Below are 26,999 nucleotides of genomic sequence, written 5' to 3'. Positions count from 1 at the left end.
TACCAGATCCTATCCAACATCTTGTTCAGTCTATCAACATCTCAACCCCAGGCACATTAGCTCTAGATCCAAACACTACCACAAACTAATAAACAAATTCCTGAAGTTCATCACCAAGTATAGACTTAACCTAATACTTGGTGGTGATATTCACCCCAACCCTGGCCCACTCACTTCAGATACACATACCCCTCTACTTGTAATCTAAGCTACAAACCTACAATTAATAGGCCAACTAACTCTCTCCTAGTCTGTCATCTCAATATTAGAAGCATTAATAACAAGGTACATGAATTGCATGCACTTCTGGATGTCCACTCCTGAGATTTTCTGTTTATCTGAAACCTGGGTAAAACCTAACACTAAAGACAATGAAGTGTTACCACCTGGGTACAACATACACAGGCTGGATCGTGCTTCGAGGAAGGGGGGTGGGGTTGCTGTACTCTATAAATCTGAGTTGAATGTCACCATAGATGTAATACAACCTCCTCAGATTAATAACTCTGAGATTCTTGCCACCAAATTGCAACTTAATAAAAATAAATGCATTAATATCATCTGTATGTACATTCACCAGGTAACAATATATCTACATTTGAAGATATCCTGCACTGGTTATCATGTCACTACCCCCAAGAAACCCTACTACTTGGAGACTTTAACATAGACTGGGGCACCTGTTCCTTAGAATCCCCAACCACCCATATTAACCTGCATGCATTTACACAAATCATATCCACCCCTACCAGGATAGGTAAACCCAACCAAAAAGAAAGTATACTTGACTGGGTACTCATAAACAGTCACCCCAACTGTACACCTCTGGTACCCTCCTTAATGGCCTAAGCGATCACCTTCTCACATATGTAATTAAGCACAAAACCATTAATTCCCAACAACCCTTACTCAGAAAGGTTAGAAACAATAAAAACTTTGACTCTGCCAAATTCCAACAAGAACTAAACTCATGTAATTGGTCTATTCTAAAACACCTCCCCTTAGAGGAAGCAGTAGCATACTTTAACAACAAATTCCTTGAGATCCTTGATTTGCATGCACCTGTTCGTTCAAAGAGAACCAAGGCAAAAACTGCACCTTGGCTTTCTATAGAGTCTAAACTCAAAATTACCCTTAGAAACAAAGCATGGGCTTTGTGGCGTTCTTCTAAAGACCCTCAAGATCACATTAAATATAGGCAATCCAGGGACGAAACCAAAAAATCAATTTTACAAGACAAAAAACAATACTACTGTAATTTACAGACAGTAAATCAAAATAACCCTCAGAAGTTTTGGGCAGGTTTAAATAATCTACTACATCCTGGACAAACTTCAACCCCAATCCCTGCTGCTACTATTGATAAAAGCCCTGAAGATGTTTCTGATAGTTTTAACCAATTCTTTACTGAGACAATTCAAGCCCTAGCTAGCCAACTACCTCCTAGCTCCCCTGGTCCTGAAAGTAGCACCCCTAGAAACCTACTTGCGTTCAGCTTCCAACCAGTCGCCACTTCACTTATCCGTACCTTGATCATAAAATTAAAACCCACTACACTTTCTGCTGATCAACTCCCTGCAGTACCTACAAAAATCAGCTGATGCTATTGCTTACCCCATCTCAATACTAATCAATCGAACCATAGTAGAAGCTAAAATTCCCACCATCTGGAAAATATCCTATGTAATCCCACTTTACAAAGGAGGCAGCTCTACTGAATTCTCCAATTATAGGCCAATAGCTATACTCTCTCCACTTGCAAAGATTATGGAAAAATGTATTCATAGACAACTCATGCACCACCTAATCCAAAATCGCCTTATGGCAGACGCTCAGCATGGCTTCCGTCCTCATCACAGCACTACTTCAGCCCTCCTAGCCTTTACTAACACCATAAACCATAATCGCAACAATAATTATATATCCTCAGCCCTCTTTTTGGATCTTTCCAAGGCATTCGATATGGTTGATCACCAACTTTTAATCCACACACTGCAAACATTCTGTCTAGATACTGGATCCCTCTAATGGTTTCAATCCTACCTGAATGGTCGACAGCAGGCTGTCCTCTGGCAGAACAAACTCTCTAACCTCCTACCTAACACCCTCGGAGTACCACAAGGCTCTATACTAGGGCCCTTGCTGTTCTCCATCTTCATTAACGACCTTTACACTGTCATCCCAAAAGTCAGCTGTATCCAATATGCTGATGACTCTACTCTGATTTGCTCAGCCACATCTTAAGTAGAGTTATGGTCAGCTACCCAGACCACCTTTAATACAATAGAAAACTGGCTTTCTGAACATCGTCTGATCCTAAATCCCCAAAAAACTAAAATGCTGTTATTTTCACCAACACGTAGGTCTACTGCTTTCACCTTTACCATAAAATCAAATGATGGCACAATAATCTCCCCTGACCCATCTACAAAACTATTAGGTGTCATCATAGACAATAATCTCAAATTTGACCTACATGTTAACCAAACTATCAAAACCATCAATAAAAAACTAGGGTCACTTTACAGAATAAAAGCCTTTCTAACCCCTCCAGCTAAAATTGCCATAGCTCGCTCTCACCTTATTTCAACCCTTCTGTATGCATCCCCTCTACTCTCGAATTTGAACAAGACTGTCCTTAACAAACTCTCAATTTGCTACAACCACATTGCCAGGTTTGCCACTGGGCTGCCTTTTAGGACACATCATTGCATCAATCTAAATCAGCTTGGTTGGCTTGAACTACCTAGCCTAATCCAGTATAACCAACTGATTATGGCCTATAAAATCCTCTATAATCCGGACAATACTCCTGCACTTAAAAATATTATCACCCCCTATAACAATCTTAGACCGCTTCGATCCTCTAACAAACTACTAATTCAGACTAGCAAAATTAATAACACAGCCGGTGATTCTCTCTTTGCAAACTCTGTAAGTAGATCCTGGAACTCTCTTCCAGCTGATATTACCTTACTTTCCACCTTAGGTCAATTTAAAACTAGACTCAAACAACATTTGTCACTTAACTGGCTATGTCAATGTATCAAGCCAGGCTAACTCGAATGTGTAAAAATCTATTAACCAGTTTACTGTGTAATTTAATTTAATCTTGACTTGTGCTCAGGACTAACTGTAACCTGTGGAACTTGTTTAACTTGCTTACTTATGTAATCTTTGTAAATAGTCTGTTTGTAATATGTAATGCTGGTATTATGTATTGCTGTATCTGCTTACCCTTGGAGCTTTTCTCCCCGGGCCTCCGCTGAAAATGGACATGCATCCAGTCGCACTATCCCGGTCAACAAATGTAAAATAAATAAAATAAATAAAAATAAATGATTACTCCTAGAAGTTTGGTTTCCTGCACTATTTCTATGAGTGTTATCAGATGCCAAGATGTTGAAATGATTAATGACACAGGATAGGTTTTTGGGGTGGAAGAGTACTAATTTAGTCTTCCTTGAATTAAGAAAGAGTTGGGTATTTTTTAGCCAGGATTTGACTGCAGTAAAGGACTGTTGAGTTTTTGAAAATAGTTCTTGTAGTCACTGAGCAATACAGATTACAGTGGAATAATCAGCATATTGAATGAGTGTTCCAGTGTGGGAAGAAGTGTGAAGATTGTTGGTGAAAATGTTGAAGAGTAGGAATCCGGGGATGGAGTCTTGAGGAACTCCAGTAGGGTTGTGGAGAAAGTGATTGAAACAGAGACATACCTTCGACAGGTATCGCCAGATACAAAAAGGGAAATAAAGCACAAGGCCTGTAAGGGAGCAGAGAAAGGAAAAATAACCTTTATACATATACATATGTACATATATATATATATATATATATATATATATATATATATATACACACACAAGTTACGTACTCACCATAACATTACATCTGTGTTGTCCATTTTCATTTTTCCTCAACTGTTGGGTTTGGATCTGATCCTCTGATCCGACTTGGCTGTTCTTCCAGCTGGAGGAACACTGAAACTCTCAAGCTTCTCCCTTTACCCATAATACCCTAGTCACCTAACATATCTCAGATCTTGCTTGCTGCCCCTTATACCTGCTGAGGAGAAGAAAATGATAAACTAACAGAATCTGGGACACAAACAAAGGAACAGTCATTCTCCAGCATTTTTCGATTCTTCCAAGAGTCAAACAAGGAGGGGGTTGATGGAAGGGGAGTTGAGGAAAAATGAAAATGGAGAACACAGGCGGAAAGTTATGCTGCGCACATAACTTTTTTATCTGATGTTGCCATTTTTATTCATTCCTTAACTGCTGGGACAGAGTCTTCAGCTACCTAAATCCCAGGACGACTCTAAGAAGGGTATTCCTGAACACCACTGAGCCAAAGGCTGCTCTTCCCCTAGAGGCCAGATCCAGTTTGTAATGAGCAATAAAAGTATGACGATTTACCCAAGTTGCGGCTAAACAAATATCATCCAAAGATGATCTAGACAAAAAGGCTGAAGAAGTTGCCACAGATCTGATGAAATGTGGTTTTGGTATTTTAGGTAAAGGCAAGCCCAACTTTTTGTATACAAAAGTAATACAGTCAGTTAACCATTTCATTAAGTCACTCTAGAAACTGGTTTACCTAATTCTGACTCCAAAAAGGAGACAAAAAAGAAGTTATGTACTCACCATAACGTTCCATCTGAGTAGTTGTTATTCATTTGTCTTCAACCTGTGGGTTCCCGGATCCGTCTTGGCCGCATATCCAGCATCTGATCCAAGCTCAAAGCTCCTCCTCTTACCCATAATGCTCCTGTCTCCTTCCTCCCTAAGATTAAGTTTGCTGTCTAATCCAATAATGTCACCTGACCCAACAGAACCTTGCCCCTACCATAAACCATTAAAAAGAATAAGGATAAGAGGCAACCTAAAGGTGACCACCTCCTGAATTTGTAGGAACAACCAACAGTTCACATAAGGCTGGAGGAAAGGAAGGAGGGATGGCTGAAGACAAATGAAGAACAACTACTCTGATGGAACATTATGGTGAGTACATAACTTCTTTATCTGAAGTAGTTGACTTCATTTGTTCTTCAACCTGTGGGACAGAGTCCCCAGCTACTAAACACCTGGGAGGCCCTCATGGAAGGATATTCTGGAGCACGGTGGAGCCAAAAGATGCCCTGTTCCTGGATACAATGTCCAATTTATAATGTGAGATGAAGGTATGAGATGAAGACCATGTAGCCGCAGAACAAATATTATCTAATGAAATGCTGGACCAAAAAGCTGCTGAAGTGGCCATAGATCTGGTGGAATGTGCTTTCACATGACCTTGCGGGAAACCCCGCTGACAGAATATGCCCGAATGATACACTGGGAAATCCAACGGGAGATAGTAACTTTGGAGATAGGTTTCCCTAAAAAGAGTTTGGTAAGAGATGAAAAGTTGGTTAGATTTACAAAATGTTTTGTCTTGTGCAGGTAGAAATGTAACTGTCTGTGCACATCCAATAAATTAAATTTGTACTCTCCCTTATTTTGAAAATTTGGAAAGAAAACAGGGAGATTGATCACCTGATTAATGTTGGCCTCTGAAGCTTCTTTAGGAACAAAAGATGGGTTAGTGCTCAAGGACACCCTGTCCTTATGAAAAATCATACAAGGGGCTTTGAGTGACAAAGTTTGAAGTTCCGAAACTCCCCTGGCAGAAGTAATGGCAATTAAGAACGCAGTCTTCCAGGACAGAAACTGCAGATCCACTGAAGCTGCAGGTTCAAAGGGGGATGAGACTAAGGCCTGAAGTACTAACGTAAGATCCCACGGTGGCGTAGGGTCTTTCACCGGGGGTCTAAGAAGAAAGGTACCTTTGATGAAGGCCTTACAAAGCTTTGAAGATGCTAGGGAAGCCATATTATCCCCCACATGATAACTGAAAATTGCAGCAAGCTGAACTTTGACTGTGGAAAAACTAGCCCCTTGTTGAAAAATTCCCATCAAAAATTCCAGCACCATAGAAACCAGGGCAGTGAAGGGATCTAGCGCATGCTACAAAGCCCAGATCGAAAACAGTCTCCATTTACTAGACTATACCTTTCTAGTGGAAGATTTATGGGCCGCCACCAGGATTCTTTTGACAGGAGAGGATAAACCGGGAGTCCTGACTATCATGGGAACTGGTGCAGCCAAGCAGTGAGCTTCAGACTGTCCAGGTCTGAATGGGGAACCCCTGAAGGATGTGAAATGAGATCCAGGACCAGATCCAACGTCCATGATGGAGCCACCAGATGAAACCACAGAGAGGGAAACCATACTTGGCAAGGCCAGAATGGGGCAATGAAGATTACTAGGGTCCCCAGCCTGTGAGCTTTCTGAAGAAATGTTGGTATTAAGGGAAGAGGACGATAAGCATAAAGAAGACCGGGGGGGGGGGGCAAGCATGAATCAGAGCTTCTCTGGGGGGTTCCCCTGGAGGGGGGATCAGAGTGAAGAACTCGCTGCATTTCGCATTGGTAGGAGAAGTGAAGAGATTGCAGCAAGGCTGACCCCACTTGTGAAAGATCTGTTCCGATACTGAAGGATTCAGAGACCACTCATAAGGCATCAGAATAGATCTGCTGAGCCTGTCCACTAGAATGTTGAACCTCCCCGGGATGTGCATTGCCACCAGGAAACAGCTAGTGGAGATCACCCACTCCCATACTCTCAAGGCCTTGCAACAAAGTGGATAAAATCTGGTTCCCCCCTGCTTGCTGTTGTACCAGACCACTGACATATTGTCAGTCTGGATAGCAATTATTCCTGATGGAAGATGGGCATGGAGAGCCTGCATTGCTAGAAGCACCATTCACATCTCCAGGACATTGATATGCAATCTGGTCTTGTAGGGGAGACCACGTACCTTGAACTGTCATTCCCAAGCAGTGCCCTCCCACTCTAGCTGGGAGGTGTCCATAGTCACCGTAGTCGTGGGGAAAGGTGGAAGAAAAGGACGACCCTGAACAAGGTCCCTGGAATGAATCCACCACAGGAGAGAGTCCCTGCATACTCGAGAGATTTGGATAGGGTGAGTTAAAGGAAGATCTAACCAGGACCACTATACTGCCAGGGTCCACTGAAGAATCCGCATGTAACAGTGTGCTAAGGGCAAGAGGTTGACTGTGGCCACCATGGACCCCAGTGCCCTTAATACCATCTCTGCTGTCGGGAACTGTGTTTGAAAAAGGTAAAGAACATGTAGCTTCAGAGTGCATATTCTGTCTGAAGTAAGAAAAACTTTGGTTTGAATTGTGTCTAAACACTCCCCAATGAAGTCTGACGTTTGGACTGGGGACAGAGATGATTTGTTGAGACTGATATTAATACCTAGCCTCTGTGCCAGGAGCAGAAAGGAATCCCTTGCTTGACAAAGTTGATGCCTGGAAGGGGCAGCGAGGAGCTAATCCTCCAGGTAGGGGAATACCTGTATGCCTTGAAGTCTCAGGTGAGCTGCTACTACCGACATCACTTTGGTAAACACTCTGGGGGCTGTGGTGAGACCAAAGGAGACCACTCTGAACTGGTAATGATTGGCTCCTAGCCGGAAGCAGAGAAACCTCTGAGAGCACCTGTCTATTTTGATGTGATAGTACACATCCTGGAGGCCGATCGAGCACATCCAGTCGTTCTCCTGCAGGAAGAGTAGGATAGATTGAAGGGTGACCATCCAGAACTTTGTCTTGGACACAAACAGGTTCAAGGTCCCCCATTTTCTTTGGCACCAAAAAGAACCTGGAATAAATGCCTGATCTATCACAGATCACACACACCAGAGAGAGAAGATAAAAAGTGATTTTTTTTTTTTTTTGAACCGATAGGAAAGCGGGAAGGGGAGGTAGAAAACAGATAAATAGAAAAGTGAGAAGAAAAAGGAAGATATTTTTGCAAAACACTGACTACAACTTTATAAAGCAGAGAGCAGGGATCACGACGCGGGCGTGTAGCTCAGCAAACAAGATCTGAGGGAGGAAGGAGACAGCTGCATTACGGGTAAGGGGAGGAGCTTTGAGCTTGGGCCAGATGCTGGATATGCAGTCAAGTTGGATCCTAGATGGATCCGGGAACCCACAGGTTGAAGAACAAATGAAGACAACTACTTCAGATAAATTGTTCTGATTTCCTGAAATTTTTGGTTCTATATTAATAAAGCCATAATTGTCTGTGAACACCCAAAATAAGTAACATATAGCCTCCCTTATTTGAGAAATTTGGAAAGAAGGCTGAGAGGTTGATATTTTGGTTAATATTGGATTCACGTCTCCTGTTGTAAGGGACGCCTCTTTTCCTGTACTAACTTTCACTGAATGAGTAGTGCAAGTTTTACGTATCAAGAAAGCGACAGTGTTTGAAGGATTCGCAAATGCTACCAGAGCTGCGTAATTCTTAATTTTCAAAGTCGAATAAAGGAATTGCCTTTTTATCGAATTATTGTCTTCATTTGACGGTCTTGGAGTCTCTTCCTAATATTGGATTCTGACACCACCTTAGTAAGAAAGGACGGATTCATCCGTAAAGATACTCTATCCTTACAAAAGATCAAATAAGGGGGTTTGGAAGAATTCTGATACTACTCTGTCAGAGGTAATGGCTGCTAAAAAGATAGTTTTCTAGGTCAAGAATTTTAGTTCACACCTAGCAGAACATTCAAATGGAGATTGTGTTAAAGTTTGTAAAACAATGTTCAAATCCCAAGGAGGAGAAGTGAGATCTTTTAATGGGGGTCTAAGTAGAAAAGTTCCCCTTAGAAAGGCTTTCAAAGCTTGGAGGATGCTAAAGAGGAGTTATTTTCTCCTATGTGAAAATTGAAAATGGCGGCTAATTGTACTTTTACAGTAGAAGAACTAGCACCTTCATTGAAAACTGTAGCTAAACATTAAAGAATCTTAGGAATCGGTGCTGGAAATGGATCCAAATTCTTTTGCTGTACCCAAATGACAAAGGTTTTTTACTTACTTTTGTAAAGTTTCCTGGTGGAAGCTTTGTGGGATGATAAAAGAATGTGCTGGACTGGGGAGGAGATCTTGGGCTGTCATAGATAAACAGAACTGGATAAACCATGCAGTCACTTTTAGGCCTGGAACATCCGGATGAGGCATGTCTGTCGGTGATACAGTAGATCTGGAGTTGGATCCAGGATCCAGGGAAGACGAACAAGATGAGGCCAAAGAAAGGGAAACCAAATCTGATGAAGCCAGTAAGGAGCAATGAGAATAACTGTGCTCTTTAACTGAGATGCTTTCTGACGAAATTTAGGGATTAGAGGTAATGGGGATAGGCATAAAGAAGACAGGAGGGGCCAATTGTGAAGTAGAGTGCCCTCAGTGACTCCCCCATAGGGGCAACAGGGCAAAGAACCTGCTGTACTTGTTGTTGAGGGGACATGCAAAGAGATCACAGTATGGTTGGCCCCATCGATAGAAAAGCCTTTAAGCAACCTTCATATTGAGGGACTACTCGTGAGGCATTAGAACAGACCTGCTTAACTTGTCTGCAATCACAGTGGATTTCCCCGGAATGTGTGTCGCTATTAGAAAGCAACTGAATGAGATCACCCATTGTCACACACTCACAGTTTCTCAACAAAGGGGATCAGATTTGGTTCCCCCTTGTTTGCTGATATACCAGACTACTGGCATACTGTTTGTCTAAACAGCAACAGTCCCAGTGGGGAGAGTGTCTTGAAAGGCCTGCAATGCTAGGAGGACAGCTCTCATTTCCAGGACATTGATATGCATGCTGACTCTTCGGGAGACCATGTGCCTTGGAATGTCTTTCCCAAGAAGTACAACACACTCGATCTGAGAGGCATCTGTGGTCACTATGACCTTGGGTTGGGAAATAACAAAGAGACAATCTTCTTGTACTTGAGTGGAGTGTATCCACCATAGAAGATCATTTTTGCAAGCCTGTTTTACTTTGATCTGACAGGATAATGGTTGATGGAGACTGGACCATTGAGTTGTGAGTGTCCAAAGAAGAATTCTCGTATGGTACCTTGCTAGTGGTACCAGAATGATTGCTGCTGACATGGAACCCAAAGCTTGGAGGATCAATCAAGCTGAAAGAGAACAACTCTGAATGATCTTTTTGATCTGGAACTGAAGAGACTGGACTCTGGACAGAGGGAGAGAAGCTGTTTGAGTGACTGTATTGAGTGAGGTACCAATAAATTCCAATATCTATGTTGGTTCAAGATGAGATTTATTGTGATGGAGTGAAATCCTCAGGTGAGAGCATAACTGAAATACGTAGCCTCAAGCTAGAATCAGATGATGCCTGCTTGAAGCATTTATGAGTGAGTCATCGAGATATGGAAGCACCCAAAATACCTGAAGTCTCTAATGGACACAGGCAACCAGTAAATAGTTCAGCTATCAGGCCCCTGCTTATAAATGTTTCATCTCCCAAACCCCCACTTACACTTATAAGGGTACAAGAACTTATCAGAGATTTGGGATGCATGGCTAGGCTTAAAAAGGCCCTTGTGGTCATTGGCCTAGTAAACACCTATGACCCTAAGTCACAAGTGAGCTGCTACTACCATACACTTGGTAAACACCTTGGGGTTGTGGTGAGACCAAAGGGCTGAGCTCTAAATTGATAATCATTGGCTTCCAGTTGGAAGTGTAGATATCTCCTGGATCATTTCCTCATTTTGATGTGATAGTATGTATCCCGAAGATCTACTGAGCACATCTCATCTTCCTTGTGCAGAAAAGGCAGAATGAACTGAACCATGATCAACTGGAACTTTGTGTACTGAACAGACTGATTTAGACTGCTGAGATCCAAAACTGGTCTCCAGTCCCCTGTTTTCTTTGGCACTAAAAAGAATCCTGAATAGGTTCTGGACTCTTTCTGGTCTGGGGAGACCTCTTGGATGAATCTTTTTTTCTAGCAGTTTGTTTATTTCTGTTGCTGCTGCTTCCCTCTGATTGGGTAGAACATCATGGATTTTGTATACTACTTGTGGGGGTGGAAGGGAAAGGGTATTACATAACCTCTGGACATTATCCTCCACACCCATGAATCCTTTGTAATCAATTGCCAGGCTCTCTGGTACAGGGATAGATGACCCCCAACTGCCTCAGGGATGGCCAATTGGGTCTCCTTTCAGAAATGCTGATAGGACATGTCAGAGAAGATATCTGTGGATCCCTGGTTATGCAGACAACTTCTGCCATGGGGACAGGGTTTTCCATTAGAGATCCCCCCTCTGCCCCAGGGGAACTGCCTCCATGTGGATCTTGGAAGGGACCCTGGGATTTTTTGAACCACATTTTCTGTCCACCTAGCTGGTTCCTAGAGAAGGTCCTCTGGGTTTTTCCTTCCTACTCACACCTAGAGAGTGTGAATTTAACTTTGGGGCCAAGCACACTCCAGAGAATTTTTCCTCGGATAGACAGTAAATGTTGGAGGTGTGAGGGGGGAAGAAAGAGGTACTTGGGAACACATTTTCTGGGAGTGAAATGGGTTGGTGGACTTTTAAGTTTTCCCTGCAGGATGCACTTTCAGAGATGCTGGGTGGGCTGTGATTTTTTCTGAGCTGTAATACAGACATGGTGTGGCCTTGCTGTGTCTAATTATGGTGGTTGGCAAAAAAGAAATTACTAGAAAATGGAAATCAAAATCTAAACCAACCATATTATAAGTAGTAAATATAGTAACAGAGATAAAGAAACTGAAATTGAAAACTTTAGAAAAGGGTAGGAACAAACTAAAAAAGGAAATAAATGTGGATTGTGGGAACAATACATAAAGGGGAGGAATGAGGTTTAAAAGAAAACAGGACTTAAATGAGCTATGTAATGTTTGACTGAAAATCATTGGGTAGATTATAAGTGATGTATAATGTTTACAACTGGGTGTCAGTATGGTTTGTGATGTAAAATGCTTACAAATGGAATTGTGTCAGTGTGGTTTGTTTGTTTTCATTTATATAAATGTATGATTGCTTACATCGTGATTGTTTAATAAAGACGTTTCTTGTTTAAAAAATGGGGCAGGAACTGAATAATGTAAGTAATACTGCTTAGGTTATATGATATATAGCAATACATGTGAAGTATAATATTTGTTAATATTAACTTGTTAATACAATTTGATTACTTTGGAAGAAATGTAAATTTGCCAATGTCAAGAGTGATAACTCAGTAAAGAGGTTTAAAAATAAATAAACAAACAAAAACGAGGAACTTCCATCAAAATGAGCAATGAAAAAAGGAAGTTTGAAGGGTTCCTCAAAATCTCACAAGTGCATCCAGACATATCTTCTGAGAGAAATGCCTGAACTGGCCGCCCGTAAAGTACCTTCAGCTGCATGGGAGATTAGCTTCATGGTTGCGTTTGAAATGGATTGAAGGGTAGCCATCTGCAAGGCAAGAGTGCTCTCTGCCTCGGAGGATATGGTCCCAGTGAAAGATCTGGCAAGTTCCTTAATAAAAATCCCTCTGAAGTTTCAAGAGGTGTGCCAAGTAATTTGGCATCCAAAGGGCAAAGGTCACCGAAGTATAGACATGCTTTCCAAATCTATCCAGCACTCTAGACTTCCTGTTTGGAGGGTGGACAGACAAACTTTGCTCTGCTAGTTCCTTCCCTGTGCCTCCTGCTATAACCATGACATCAACTGGTGCTCCCTTGTTCCAATACATTCTGTCCTTCAGTCGGGCCAGGGTCCCTTCTGGTCTCTTATGGATAGGCTCAATGGTTACAGATAGGCTCAATAGTTATCAGGCTCCTTCTATGCCATCAAGAAACCAAATCAATGAGCTCATTGGCAGGCGGAGTCACGCAGGAGGTAGATGGGCCAGCTCCAAAAGCCTCCAGGAATACCGACTCCTCTTGGGAAGGGTTGTTGGGGGACCAACCACCCCTTTGCTTTAGGAGTTCTAGGATGTCTCCAAATCAGATGTCATGCAGTGCTGATCTTGGGGACCCTTCCCGCTCATCAAAGTTGGTATCTTCTGCAACAGACTCTTGTGGACAGTCCAAGTGCCTCCTTTTTTCTCTTCCTGGGAACTTCTTCAGTGGGATGCTCCACAGAAGTATCAGAAGAAATTAGTATACACTGCTTGGTGTTCTGGAGACTATTTTGGGCTGGCTGTCCCAGTGGTACAGCTGGTTGAGACTCTACATGCAGAGTCAAAAGAGTTGGGTAATCAAAGCTGAAGAGGAAAGACAAGTCTGAACTCTTGGAACAGAGAAATCTCTCTCCAATACCTTAAATGCAGAATGCCTTAGAGAAAGGAAACCAATATTTCTGCTAAAACATTCTTATGGACCATAGACTCCCTTCACCACAGAGGCAGACTACTCAAGGAGGGAGTCAGAGCCAAGCTATCTAGCACTGAAGCTCCGAGGGGCAGAGATGGCTCCAACACCCCATATCTGGTGCCTATGCTACATCTCCTAGAATCATCCGGCTCTGAAGTGCTTGGTGCCGGGTCACTCAGAGATGCCACTGGAGTTGAAGATACCAGCATATTGTCTACCATGGCAGATGAGTCTGGGATCTTCAGATCCAACGGCTCTGAAACCAAAGGTCAGATAGGAGAAGGAACAAATAATAGGGGAGTAAGTACTGACAAGGGTTTCCAGACCGGATGGATTCAGAGCTGGAAGAACTCCCATTTGAATCTGCACTGAGAGGAATTTCCTCATCAGCCTGTCCATCGTCTTCAGTCAGACTCTTGGATGATCATATACATGATGCTATAGAAGATGGTCTGGAATGTCATCTTGGTGACCATTCCAAAATAGGGGAAGGCAACAGAGAACAGACAGGATCTGGAACCAGTTGCGGTGATCGATCTCAGGGGATATTTCTGGTTGAGATTAAGTATCCAAAGAGGTCGTGTTCGATACTTTAGCCACTTTACTGGGAGGTCTGAATACCAAAGTGGAAGTAGTAGTCAGATCCAGGGATTGTTTTCTTGATTTTCTATGAAGAGAATATCTTTTCTTGCCAACTATTTGGTGGGGGGGTGAGCCCCAGAGATTACCAAAGCAGGTTTAGAGGGTAGCAAGCCTTGTAAAATCAACTTGTTCTTTCTGTAGATTAGAGCTCTCAGATTGAAGGCCTTAAAAATGTCACAATCCGAGTCAAGGTGCGCTGGGCCTAAACAGTAGATACATTTGGAATAAGCATCTGAAAATAGGAATCTTATGGCTGCATGTCACACACCAGAATGTTTCTCTGACATAAAAATAAGGCAAAATAATGGAAAAAATTTAAGAAGAGAAAGATTTTTTTTTAAATAAACATGGAGACTAGTAAGAACATACCAACAATGGCAATAACAGGAATACTATTAATACCAAAGAAATATCAACAATGGTATTTAAAGGATACTCTAAAAATGAGTGTATAACAGTTTTCTACACAGAAAAATAGAAAGAAATATAAAGATAATAAAAGATTATAAGGGAAGATAGCACAAGAAAGATTACAGTAGAAAATTTAACTTTCACTCAATAAAAAAAACAATACTCTCACTCGAGAGTAAGCAGTGGCCATGTCCGAACAGTTAGGCAACAAACAAGACCCGAGGTACGTTAGATGACTAGGCATTATGGGTAAAGGGAGGAGCTTGAGAGTTTCAGTGTTTCACACACTGGAAGAAGCAGCAGAGTCAGATCCTAGGATCAGATCTGAACTGAATAGTTGAAGAATGAATGAAAATGAAAACATCAGATATATATATATACATATATATATATATATATATATATATATATATATATAGAGAGAGAGAGAGACAGATAAGAGAAAAACAGGAGAGATAAAAAAATAGAATACCTGAAAAAGCTATTAAATATCACAAAAAGCACTTATCTTAAACCACTAACACCTGAGCTACAGTAGACCATGTCCATACAGTGAAGTGGCAAATGAGATCTAAGAAAATTCAAGCTAAAGAGGAGGATTATGGACAAAGGGAGGAGCTCAAGTTACAGTCTTTAGAAGTGCCAAAGTCAAATTCAAGGTCTGATCAGAGACCAATCGATTGAGGAAAGGATGAAAAAGACATCAGATCCTGAAGACTATAAGGCTGAACTCTCTCCAATGTGAGTTTGCCTTGTCTTAGTGGTAATCAAGGTGCTGTTCCCTAATCTAGGACTTCTTAGTGAAAATGGGCACCTAGACTGTCCAACCTCAAAGCAATAATGAAAAAGGTAAGCTACAACATAATACCAATGGAGGCACATGCCAACATCAGATGCCTTCAACACACTAATATCACAATATAATGAATAATATGCATACCCAGTTGACAGCCATGCTCAAAGTTTTCCACTTAATATCTTGTTTGGGAATTCGGCAGAGCTTTAAGACTCTTACTGTTTTATGCTAGAGAGAGATTTTTAATGTTTAGTCACAAACTTTGTTGTACAGGTAGAGATTTCAGGCTGTGAGAATGGCAGAATTCATCTATTTGCTACACAGAGCCATGATACTAAATTTACACATTACAGGCACACTACCACATCTGCTATGGAACTCATTTTGTGTAGTACAAGACAATCACTACAGAGTTCACTCCATATATCTGAATAACCTGTTTCTTTTCTGGGTATGGGAAATGTCATGTTATATGTGTGTGTGTGTGTGTGTGTGTGTGTGTGTGTGTGTTTGTATAAAGAGAGTCCAAAGAGTCCAAATAGTGCAAGCCCACGTTTAGTATGAAACAAGTATTGAGTGCTTTTGTCCGAGCCAAAGGAACTTAATCAGAATACCTGATGAAGTTCCTTTTGCTGGGACGAAAGAGCTCACTACTTGTTTCATATTAAAAGTGGGCTTATACCAGTTTGACTCTCTCTCTCTCTCTCTCTCTATATATATATATATATATATATATATATATATATATATATATATATATATTTTTTTTTTTTTGGCTCAGTTCAAGGTTTTATTGCACCTGGATTTTGTTGGCAGTCTTTTGACATTCCCAAAGTCATCAATCAAACAGAATTAACACAAGAAATGTGTAAATCAAATGTCTCCATTTAACAAAAAGAATAAAACCACCTTTATGAATCAAAAAAAGGAGAGAGAGATGAACTGCTCATCAGGCAACCTATGTTGTTTCTGACATGTGAAGATATGGCTGAATTAGGGCCCACTGTAACAGCAACAGCATTCATAAAGACATGATTACAAATGAGATGAAAAATAAAGGAACTATAAGAATGTGGCAGCTCTTCTTGTTGAATTCTCATATTACATTACATTTGTGTGGTAGCAAAAGGAGACGATAAATCTGTCTATAGTTAGAAATTCAGCAACATTTAACATTATTATTTCCCATTAAAACTTCCCTTCCTGCTCAGCCTTTCTCCTTCTGTTCCATGCTCTTCTCAATGTTTCTGTAACCCCTCTCATCAACAATTCTAACAGGCCATTCAATGGATCCACAACCTTCACTGTAAAGAAGTACTTATCCAAACTACTGCCTGTACCTCATTTAAACTCTCCTGTTCAGGAAGACTCATTAAAATTTCCCTGTCATGAACTTTTCACCAATATCATGTCTCCCCCATCTATTTGGTTCTCCAGTGGGAAGAACTCCAGCTACTCATCTCTGGTTATGACTTTTCTCCTCTGGCAAACACTCTTCTGTTGGATATCCCCTGGATTCCTTCTAGCAGCCTAAAGTTCTTTCTCCTTGCATGACCCCTATAAATACACACTATTAAGGGTGTGGTATGATCAGCAGCTGGCATGGCAGAAGCAGTTAAGTTCCACCACCCCTGCTATAGCCCAAGTGTAGCAGTGAGTCTTACCTACCACCTTTCTACCCACCTTTCCAAAAGGTCTTCTAAAGTTGGTCAAATGAAGATTCACTAAGCATAAAAGGTTCATAGGTTCATAGATTAGGTTCATAGATAAGTACTAAGCTAACTGCCCTTGCGAGCCATTTTAAGCTTAGCCAATTATCCCTTGTGAGACTCAAACCCTGCACCTTGTGTTTGTAAGGCAAACACCTTAACCATTAGGCCACCCTCCCCTGAAATGTGAAATAAAAAGCAGTCAAATGAGCATCTCAAAGAGGCAAAAAGTAAAAGCAGAAAAGTAAAATCAAAAACTGGATTATACAATAGTTCTCTCAAAAATTCTTATGCTCAAATTTATATTTTGTATGGGACAGGGCAATTTTCCTGTAACTCCATGTAGTTTCTTCCTGCACAGCCATCCCCTAACATCAGTATTACTTCTCCAAGGTTACAGATCTCTGGGAATGGTGATAACTTTGCAGTATAATGCAATGTTAATCTCCTTCCTTGTTTAATTGGTAATATTAATGTATGAGAGCTTATGCACGCATGTATGTGCACACACACACACACACACGTACGCAAAACCATAAGAAAAGGTTTGCATTTCTCAACAAATGAGAGATGCTAGAGTATGACAACTTAAATGCCTCTGAGTAGTAGCATCACTTACTTTGAATTCTGCACTGTGCCAGAATGCCAAGTAAAGGTGCAAACATTTGCACCCAGCATGGTGCAGCCCTTGGCACAAACTCTCTTTCATGTGAAGAGGAGACGTGAAGAAGACAAAGGCAGCAGACTACCTGCAACTCATCATTCAGTGACTGCACCTACTACTCCAAGAGTAAAGGCAGATGGAAGATTCACAATGAAGTGCTGCAGCTGACAGAACTCCAGGATTGGCCTGTACACTACTAAATAAAAAGGACTGCTGCAATCATAGTAAGGCTTACCTCGTTCCTACTATGCTTGTATGAGACATGTTGTTTGAGTGACTCCTTTCGACTGAAAAGCTTTGCACACTCTTCACATTTAAAAAGCTTGTCTCCTGCAAGTTGAGAGAAAGAGAAAAGAAGGCTAGTGCAGTATTTTTAATGTTAAGGAGATCACAAAAATGTATATGTTACACTCATCATCTTGTAAACGTACAGAAGGCTACTTGCATTAAATACGTTATAACCAAACAGCAAAAAGTTAGTGCTGTAAAGTACTGATCTCTGTTGTGCTGTTAATAAGAAAAACAGGCTTTTATTAACATACACGTGCACACACACACACACACACACACACACACACACACACACTGTATGTTAAAGATTTATCATACTTTTCAACTGCACCTAGTTCACATCATGTAGCCTGTTAAATTTAAAAAACAAATGTGCTGGCTAGTTATATATATGCAAGAGATTACAATAAAGTACTACCATGTAATGCTAACTCCTTGGTGTACAGGGATAAAACCCTAACTACAGAGCAGGCAAAAAGAGTTTGACTTTTGATGGGTTCTTGTAGAAGCTGGTTACAGAGAGTGGGTTAAGTGGCCCCCTACTAGTTTACCCATCTTGAGGGAAAGTAAGTAGTTCTGACTCATGACAGAGGTGACACTTAGCAGGAGCAATAGGTGTCACATCCAAAGGAGTCAGAGTCTGTGCTTTTCCGGTGCATTTACACTGTAAGCCAAGGAGAACTCAGAGCATATGTGCAGGTCTGCTTCTACTTGAAAGACAGCAACTTCAGAGCTCAAAAGAGCTGCTGAGGGAGGGATAAGTACCACGTGCTACAGTTGGGAAAGGTTAAGCTGCTCTACAGAACCAGCCAGCTGGCCTGCTTCCTATCACCCAACTATTGCTGGGGAACAGACAGCCAACTGGGATTCCTGGGCAGGAACGAATGGGCTGTACAGTTCTCACGTAGCCCAAGAATGCCTGGCTCTTGTAACCCCAAACGGATGGGCAGATTGTGTGCAGGTAGAGGCTTGATTGGATGAAACTCTGTAGGGAGGAAAAAAAAAAAAATATATATATATATATATATATATATATATATAAAAACTATATACATATATATATATATATATATATATATATAAAACTATATATATATATATATATATATATATATATATATATATGTGTGTGTGTGTGTGTGTGTATGTATATATATATATATATATATATATATATATATATATATATATATATATGTTGTTATGCATTTACCATAGCAAGTAGTATGATAGGTAACCATTTGAAAGGTTGGGATCCACACTGGGGAACCCATAATGTGTAGACTGAAGTGTCAAAAATATGGATTTACATATACTAAGTCATAGACCATCATTTCTCAGAATATTTCCTTTTCTCGGAGGCATGGCACTCTCAGAGTTGGTATATATAAGTTTGATGAAGTATGAGAGACTTTCCCCTCACATCAGGGGTACAGGGGTGTTTGCCCCTCTACAAAAAAAAAGACGTTTAAAGGGAAATGGCAATGTTCGATACACACTCTTCTCCTTCATTTTTGGCCTTTGTCTTAGGCATGACTGGGCTCGGCATTTTGAGTCCCGACATTTCCATAGGGAGCTATTATGATATTTTATTATGCAGAGTTTATGAAGGGTACAAAGATGATGTAAAATGCAACAGTTAAAAAAAAACATTCTTTCAGTGCACATAATCTGTTGCCATGACAAAACATAGATCCAGTTAGAAATCATTTACCTGCAGTAAAGCTAAATACTTCACAAAATACCCTATCAGTATAGGATTAATTGTGTTTTGTTACAAAGGTCACATAATCATACTGGCAAAATTAGTTTCATCTAACCATGAATCAGAGTTTCAGCTACTGAAAATGTTAACAAATATAGCTACTGGCATGAATGCTGACAATATACTTTTTTTTTCAGACATTACTTCCCATCCATTAATTCTCTGTGTATATGCATTTTCTTCTCATCTATCCATTCAAACTACTTAATCAGCATATTTCATGGAATATTCCCAGTTTATTAATGCTTGCACTACCAGGGAGCCAAGGGAATGAAAAAAGAAGTTATGTATTCACCATAATATTCCATCTGTATTGTCCGTTTTCATTTTTATTCAACTAATGGGTTCAGATCAGATCCTCAGATCTGAATGTGCCATTATACTAGCTTGTGGCCTCCAAAAACTCTCGAGCTCCTTCCCTAATCATAATGCACCAATTCTTAATATCCCTCAGATCTTGTTTGTCTCTTGACAGAAAGACTATTATAATATGCCATATCTGGAACTCAACACAAAGGACAGTCATGTCCTTGAAACCTTTTGGTCCTCCAGAAGTCAATCATTAAAAAGGTTTGGGGTTGGTGGGTGGGGAGCTGAGGAAGAACGAAAATAGACAGCACATATGGAATGTTATGGCGAGTGCATAACTTCTTTATTTGATGTTATCAAACTTCATTCATTCCTCAACTAATGGGACACAGTCCTCAGCTACCTAAAATTCCGGGTTAACTCTAATGAAGGATATTTCCTCAGCCTCATCTTCCCATCAAGACCAGATCTACTTTGTAATGAGTGAGAAAAGTATAACAATTTGAACAAGTTACAGCCGCACATATATTGTCCACAGAGGCTCTAGACTGGAACACAGAAGCAGATGCCATAGATCTGGTTGAATAAGCCTTTTAAAGGTTTTGTTAAGGGAGGATTCAACTTGTTATAGACAAATGGAATGCAATCTGTCAACCATCTAGATAGAGTTACCTTTGTAACTAATTCACCCAATTTAGTAAGTGCAAAGGAGATAAATACTGATCCGTCTTTCTGAATTCTTTTGTTCTGTGTAGGTAGAAACTTAATTGTCTATGGACATCCAATAAATGCAGCATATAGTCTCCCTTATTTTTAAATTTTGGAAAGAATACTGGCAAGTTAATGGATTGGTTGATATATTTTCTTTACCCACCTTAGGTAGAAAGGAAGCTTTGGTAAGTAACGTGACCCTATCCTTATGAAAAATCACATATGGAGGCATAGAAGATTAAGCCTGAAGTTCTGAAATTCTTCTAGGAGATGTAATTACAACCAGAAAGACAGTAGATCACATTTATCTGTTGGTTCAAAGGGAGAATGACAATACCAAATTTAAATCTCATGGTGGAGTAGGGTCTTTATAAGAGGGTCTTAGCAGGAGAGTGCCCCTCAAAAAGGCTTTGCACAGCTTACAGAAAACCAGTGGAGAATTCTAAAATCCAACATGAAAGTTTGAAATTTCTGCAAGGGAACTTTTATAGTTGAATAACTAGCACCTCCTTTAAACAAACTCTCCAAAAATTTCAGCGGTCCATATGATTTTGCTCTGCCCAACAAACCAAACTTTTCCATTTACTCTTGTAGAGTTTCCTAGTAGAAGGTTTATGGAAAGATAAAAGTAAGAAATGGACAGTGGAAGAGAGCACTGGTTGTCTGGCTATTAAAGGAATTGGAGAAACCACTCTGTTAGTTTTAGGTTTCAGATTTCTGGGTGAACCATGTCTGTTGGGTGGGACAAAAAGTTTGAATTTGGACACAGAATCCAAGGTGGATACTGTAGGTGAGGCCAAAGGAAGGGAAACCAGATCTGTCGAGATCAGTAAGGTGCAATGAGGATGAATTTGCTCTTCAACCGGGCTGCATTCTGCAAGAATTTTAAAATTAGGGGAGTTGGAGGGTAAGCATACAGAAAACCTGGAGGCTAATTGTGGAGTACAGCATTCCTCGGTGATTCCCCCCATGGGGGGATAAGGGCAAAAAAGTTGCTGCACTTGTTTAGGGGAAAGACAAAAAGATCTCAACAAGGCAGACCCCACTGACTGAATATCATTTCCATCACCTTGTTGTGGAGAGACCACTCATGAGGTAGTAAGATGGACCTGCTCAGTTTGTCTGCTATCACGGTAGATTTTCCCAGAATATGCATTGCTATTAGAAAATGGTTGGAGGATATCACCCATTACTACACTCTGAGGGCTTCTTAACACAGGGGATACGATCTGATTTGCCCTTGTTTGCTAATGTACTAAATTACTGACATGTTGTCTATCTGGACTGCAATTGTTCCAAGAAGAAGAGAGTTTTGGAATGCCTGCAATGCCAAAAGTACCACTTTCATATCCAGAACACTGATATGCAAGTTGGCCTTGAACTGTTTTCCCCAGAAAACGCCCCCCACCCAAATATGGGAAGCATCTGTGGTCACTATGGCCTTAAGCTGAGGGAGGATGAAAGGATGGCCTTGTAATACCTGTTGAGATTGCATCCACCAGCAAAGGTATCTTTTACATACTTGAGTTATTCTGATCTTTGCTGACATGGTTTGAGAAAGCATTGCCCACTGTAGTGATAGCATCCATTGTAGAATTCTCATGTGGAATCTCGCAAAAGGAACTCAAATTATTGCCATTGACATTGACCCCAGGGCTTGCAGAACGAATTGGGCTGAAATTATGGTACTGCAAATTATTTTCCTGACCTGCATCCTTATTGTTTGCACTCTTGACAGAGGAAGAAAAGCTACCAAATACTGTGATGAACACTGCTCCTATGAATTCTTATGCTTGGGTCAGTTCTAAGTAAAACTTGTTGCAATTTATGGTTATTCCAAGATGTGAACAAGTCTGTAGCACCTGATCTTGCACTACTATCAGTCGATGTCTGGTCAGGGTGGAAATGAGCAAGTCGTCTGAGTATGGAAAACATATGGAATCCCTGCAGTCTCAAGTGAGCTGCTGATACTGCCATACATTCGGTGAACACCCTGGGTGTTGTGGTGAGGCCAAAGGGCAGTGCTCTGAACTGGTAGTGACTGGCTCCCAGCCAGAAGTGTAAATACCTTCTAGATTGTCTGTTCATTTTTATAATAACAGTACACATCCTGAAGGTCTATCGAGCACATCCAATCGTTCTTGGCGAGAAAATGCAAAATGGGCTGAACCATGACCATCCAGAACTTTGTGTGTCAAACTGACTTGTTTAGTAAAGTGAGATCCAAAACTGGCCTCCAGTCCCCTGTTTCCCTTGGCACTAAAAAGAATCTTGAGTAAGTTCTGGATTCTATTTGGTCTGGTGGGATATCTTGGATGACTCATTTTTTTAGCAGCTTGTGGATGTCTAGTGCCGCTGCTTTCCTCTGATTGGGTGGAACACTGGAAAAGTTTCTTAACAATAGAGGAGTTAGGGAAAAGGGAATTATATAACCTCTGGAAGTGATTCTCTGCACCCAACTCTCTTTTGTTATATCTAGCCAGACTCTTTGGTGAGGAGAAAAGCGACCTCTGACTGTCTCCAGAAGTGGCCAATTGGCCTTCCTTTCAGGAGTGCTGAAAGGGTCTTTTGGAAAAAGAATCTCTAGACCCCTGGTTTTGCAGGCCTCCTCTCCCACGTGGATGTCACCATCCATTATAGTTCCCTCTTCTGCCTCTATGGGAACCATCTCCACGTGTGTCCTGGAAAAGGCTCTGACTTCCTGAACCACATTTTTCAACCTCCCCGCTGATACCTGGAAAAGGTCCTTTGAGGGGTCAAAAATGCATGCCCACTGCAAAGAGGGTCTGTCTTTCTCACACCTGGAGAGTGTGTCCTTCACTGTGGGGCCAAATAAAGCAGTGCCGTCAAAAGGAGCATTGATGAACAAGGACCTGAATGCCTCCACAAAAATCATACTGGCGCCTCCTTATGGAAATAACTGAACCCATGGCCCTTGAAGCACCTTCTGCAGTGTGCGAGATAAGCCTCATGGGCAAATTAGTTATAGCTTGCAGGGTAGCCAACTGAGAGACTACTGAAGACTGAGCCTCAGCAGTTTTGGATCCAGAAAGAGATTTCAATAGTTTCAATAGCTTTTTAATCAAATCTATTTGAAGTTGCATAAAATGTGCCAGATACTTCAGCGATCAGAATGCAAAAGTCGCTGAAGCATAAACACATTTCCAAAATCTGTCAATCACCCTAGACTCTCTATTAGGAAGATGGACAATGGAACACTGTTCAGCAAGTTCCTTTTTTATAGCGGCTGCCACAACCATGGCATTTACTGGCACCCCTTCACCCCAAAATTCTCTTCCTACCAGTGGAGCCAAAATCTGGTCTAGTCTCTTGGGGATTGGATCAACTGAATCAAGTTTCTTCCATGCCCGCCTAGAGATCAAATCAATCAGCAGGCGGTGAAACACAGGAGGTAGGCAGCCAGCTGCAGAGGCCTCCAGAAATACTGATTTCTCCGAAGAACGGTCTTGGGAAGTCCAGCAACCCTTCTGCTTAAGGATCTCAAGAATGTCTCCAAATGAGACATTATTGGGTTGTGATTTTGGGGAGTCCTCTCCTTCATCAAAATCAGTATCCTCAGTGACTGACTCTTGAGGACAGTCCAAGTGCCTCCTTTTGCACTTTGTCTTCCTAGGGTCTTCCATGGTGGGATGGTCCAGTAAAGTATCAGAAGAGATTAGGATACCCTGCTGAGTAGTCTGGAAGCTTTGAGCTGGCTGTCCCTGTGGGGTAGAATGTTAAGCTCATGGTGCAAAGTCATCTCAGAAGTAGAGGGTCGATCTGAGGGGGTAGGACTCATCTGTCTTGCTGGAGCAGAGAACACTCTCTTCACAATCTCAAAGGTAGTTTGCTCCATAGAGAAGGAAGACAATGGAGCTGAGAAAGCAAGTTTCTGTCCCATCACCTCCCTCCGCTCCGAAAAAAAACTACCAGAGGGGGAAGTCAGAGCTGAGCTGTCCAGTGCCAAGGCCCGAGAGGAAGAGATGGCTCTGAAAACCTCAGAGTCAACTCCAACCTCCCACACCTGACAGGTATGCTTTGGCTCAGACCTTCATATGGCTCTGAGGAAATCAGAGCTGGTGCACTCAGAGCAGCATTTGGATCTGAAGAAAGTGCTTTCTTCAGATCCGAACCAGTTGGACCTGGAGGGCTTGGATCCAAGGGCTCTAAAGAAACAGGCTGGATTAGAGAAGAAGCTGTAATGGGTGGAGCAGTGGACAATCAGGCTTCCTGATCTGAAAGGGTAGGAGCCATGAGAACACACATCTGAATATGCTCTGTGAAGAACTTCCTCATCATTCTTTCCAAATCTTCTTCAGTGAGACTCCTGGAGGAATGAAAAGATGCCAGGAATGGAGATTTAGAGTGCCTTTCCAAAAAGAAAAGGCAGTGTGGACAGAACTGGGTCAAAATGGGGGGAGTATTTGGTCCTGGGTACAGGCTTCAGATCCAAGACAGTAGATGTAGATTTGGTTGGATCCGAAGATGGTCAGATCTTGTTTCGAATCTAATTTCTGTACTTTTTTTGGAGGTTTCTGACAATGATGAGGCAGAAGACTCTGAAGGTTTAGACTTCTCCAATGGGTCTTTAGCTTTCTGTTATGGGAATTCAGCCCCAGTGATGGCTTCAGAAAATGAGGTGGGCAGCAAACCCTTTAACATTAGTTTATTTCTTCTGTCAGCAGGAGCACAATTAAACTTACTGGAAATGCTGCAATCTATCTTTAAATGATCTGGGCCCAAGCAATATACACAAAGAGAATGGGCATCTGATATAGGCAATTTGTGCGACACTTCACATATTTCTTGAATCCCAAAGGACCTTTTTCAGCCAACCTGTCAAAGAGATATCAAAGCAAAATATACAATAACAACTTTTTTTTTAAACTAAGAAAGGACAGATAAGTAAAATACCACCAACAGTACCCAAGAAATTACACCAGTTGTACTAGAAAGAAGAAAGTAATTATCTCAACAATGGTAAATTTGGCAATACAGAAAGTGTATAAGGGTTGGGAAGGAAAACTAACCCTACCAAGAATGGTACGTAGATATTTATACTAATAAGTATACAAAAGGAGTTAGTAATAGAGAGAAGAAGGAAAAAGGTACATATCTAACAAACAATTTGAAAAGGAAAATTATATTAGAAAAACTTATCTCCCACTTTATGAATCAAAAGGTGAATGTGACCACGTATGGACACAAAAGCAGCACTTAAGATCTGAGGGATGTTAGGGATTGGTGCATTGTGGGTAGGGAAAGAGTTTGACAGTTTTTGGAGGCCACAAGCTAGTGCAACAGCCAAGTTGGATCCAAAGACTGGATCCAAACCCATCAGTTGAGGAATGAATGAAAACTGATAACAGTAGATCACTTGGTTTCCTTTTCCCATGGAGGCAGCATACCTCTCAGCTCTCAACTGTCCAGATTTTTGCCTCATACTTTTGGTTTGTTCCTCATAAAGATATCTTTTTTTGTCAAATCATTGCAAATTGAAGTAAATAAATAATGACATACATTTGTGTTTCAGACTTCATATCCTTCAGAAAATGCATGCTAACACAAATCCTGCAATTTGAGCAGTTTTCTACAATTATAACAGCAATATTTAAAAATGTCCTTATTTTGGGGCCTCTTTCCCCCATTATTTTCAGCTTTGTCCAGATTTCTTGAATTAAGAGATTGAGAATTATGAAACAAAGACATACTGTTGATTTCAGTGAAGCCAAGTGATGGGTGGTCCAGATGGTCTCTCCAACTTTTTTAATTATCACATGCATTTTTGATTGCAAATGAAGGCGGTTTTCTATTAGCAACAGATGTAAGCAAGAAGCAACAGACATGTTTACTGTACTACTTGATCTAGGAAAGTACCCTCCTGAAGACTCAATGAATGAGTACATCCTTATCTACCAGTCACAGTTTAGCACTGCCTTCTTTCCAAAACCTTCTCTGGCCAGACTTTCCCAGAAGTGGTTCTTCCCTGTGAACAGCAATGTAGATTTAGCACCTTTGGTGCAGACATTATGAAGCTCCCATAAAAGAATGTTGCTTATCACTCTTTGAGTTAGGGTGCCCCACAGGGAGTGTGGTAATGATGTTAGCCACAGGGAAAGCACAAATAAAGTCTTACAGTTTCACCAACATTACAGTAACAAAGCACAATTTCCAAAAAGGATACAAAGGGATGGCCGCTTTATTGTTACAGGGATATTTCCTCAAACATTTCATGTTATGCTACATACCTTGCCATCTCTGTTATCTCTCCTTGGAGATGGCAACATTAAATCATAACACATGGACATAATCCCAAGCATTATGGGGATACCTTTTGGAAATGAACAGTTACAGGATCTCCTCTAGTACAGCTACTACAGCATGTCCTACCCTGGACTGTGCTTCAACTTGTAGTGTACAATGAATTTTT

General features: G+C 41.1%; 1 protein-coding gene across 1 annotated transcript in view; it reads right to left on the bottom strand.

Moving 5' to 3' along the window:
- PRDM15 (PR/SET domain 15) overlaps positions 1-26,999 on the bottom strand; it is an 852,733-nt gene that overhangs the window by 527,695 nt on the left and 298,039 nt on the right. Inside the window, exon 10 of the mRNA XM_044071950.1 lies at positions 17,729-17,823. Coding sequence (XP_043927885.1) covers positions 17,729-17,823 — 95 coding nt within the window. The remainder of the gene's footprint in view (positions 1-17,728; positions 17,824-26,999) is intronic.

Source organism: Protopterus annectens, chromosome 5.part0, assembly GCF_019279795.1.
Source record: "Protopterus annectens isolate FY-2018-M chromosome 5.part0, PAN1.0, whole genome shotgun sequence".
Lineage (NCBI taxonomy): Eukaryota > Metazoa > Chordata > Ceratodontiformes > Protopteridae > Protopterus > Protopterus annectens.
This window is presented reverse-complemented; position numbering and strand designations above follow the sequence as displayed.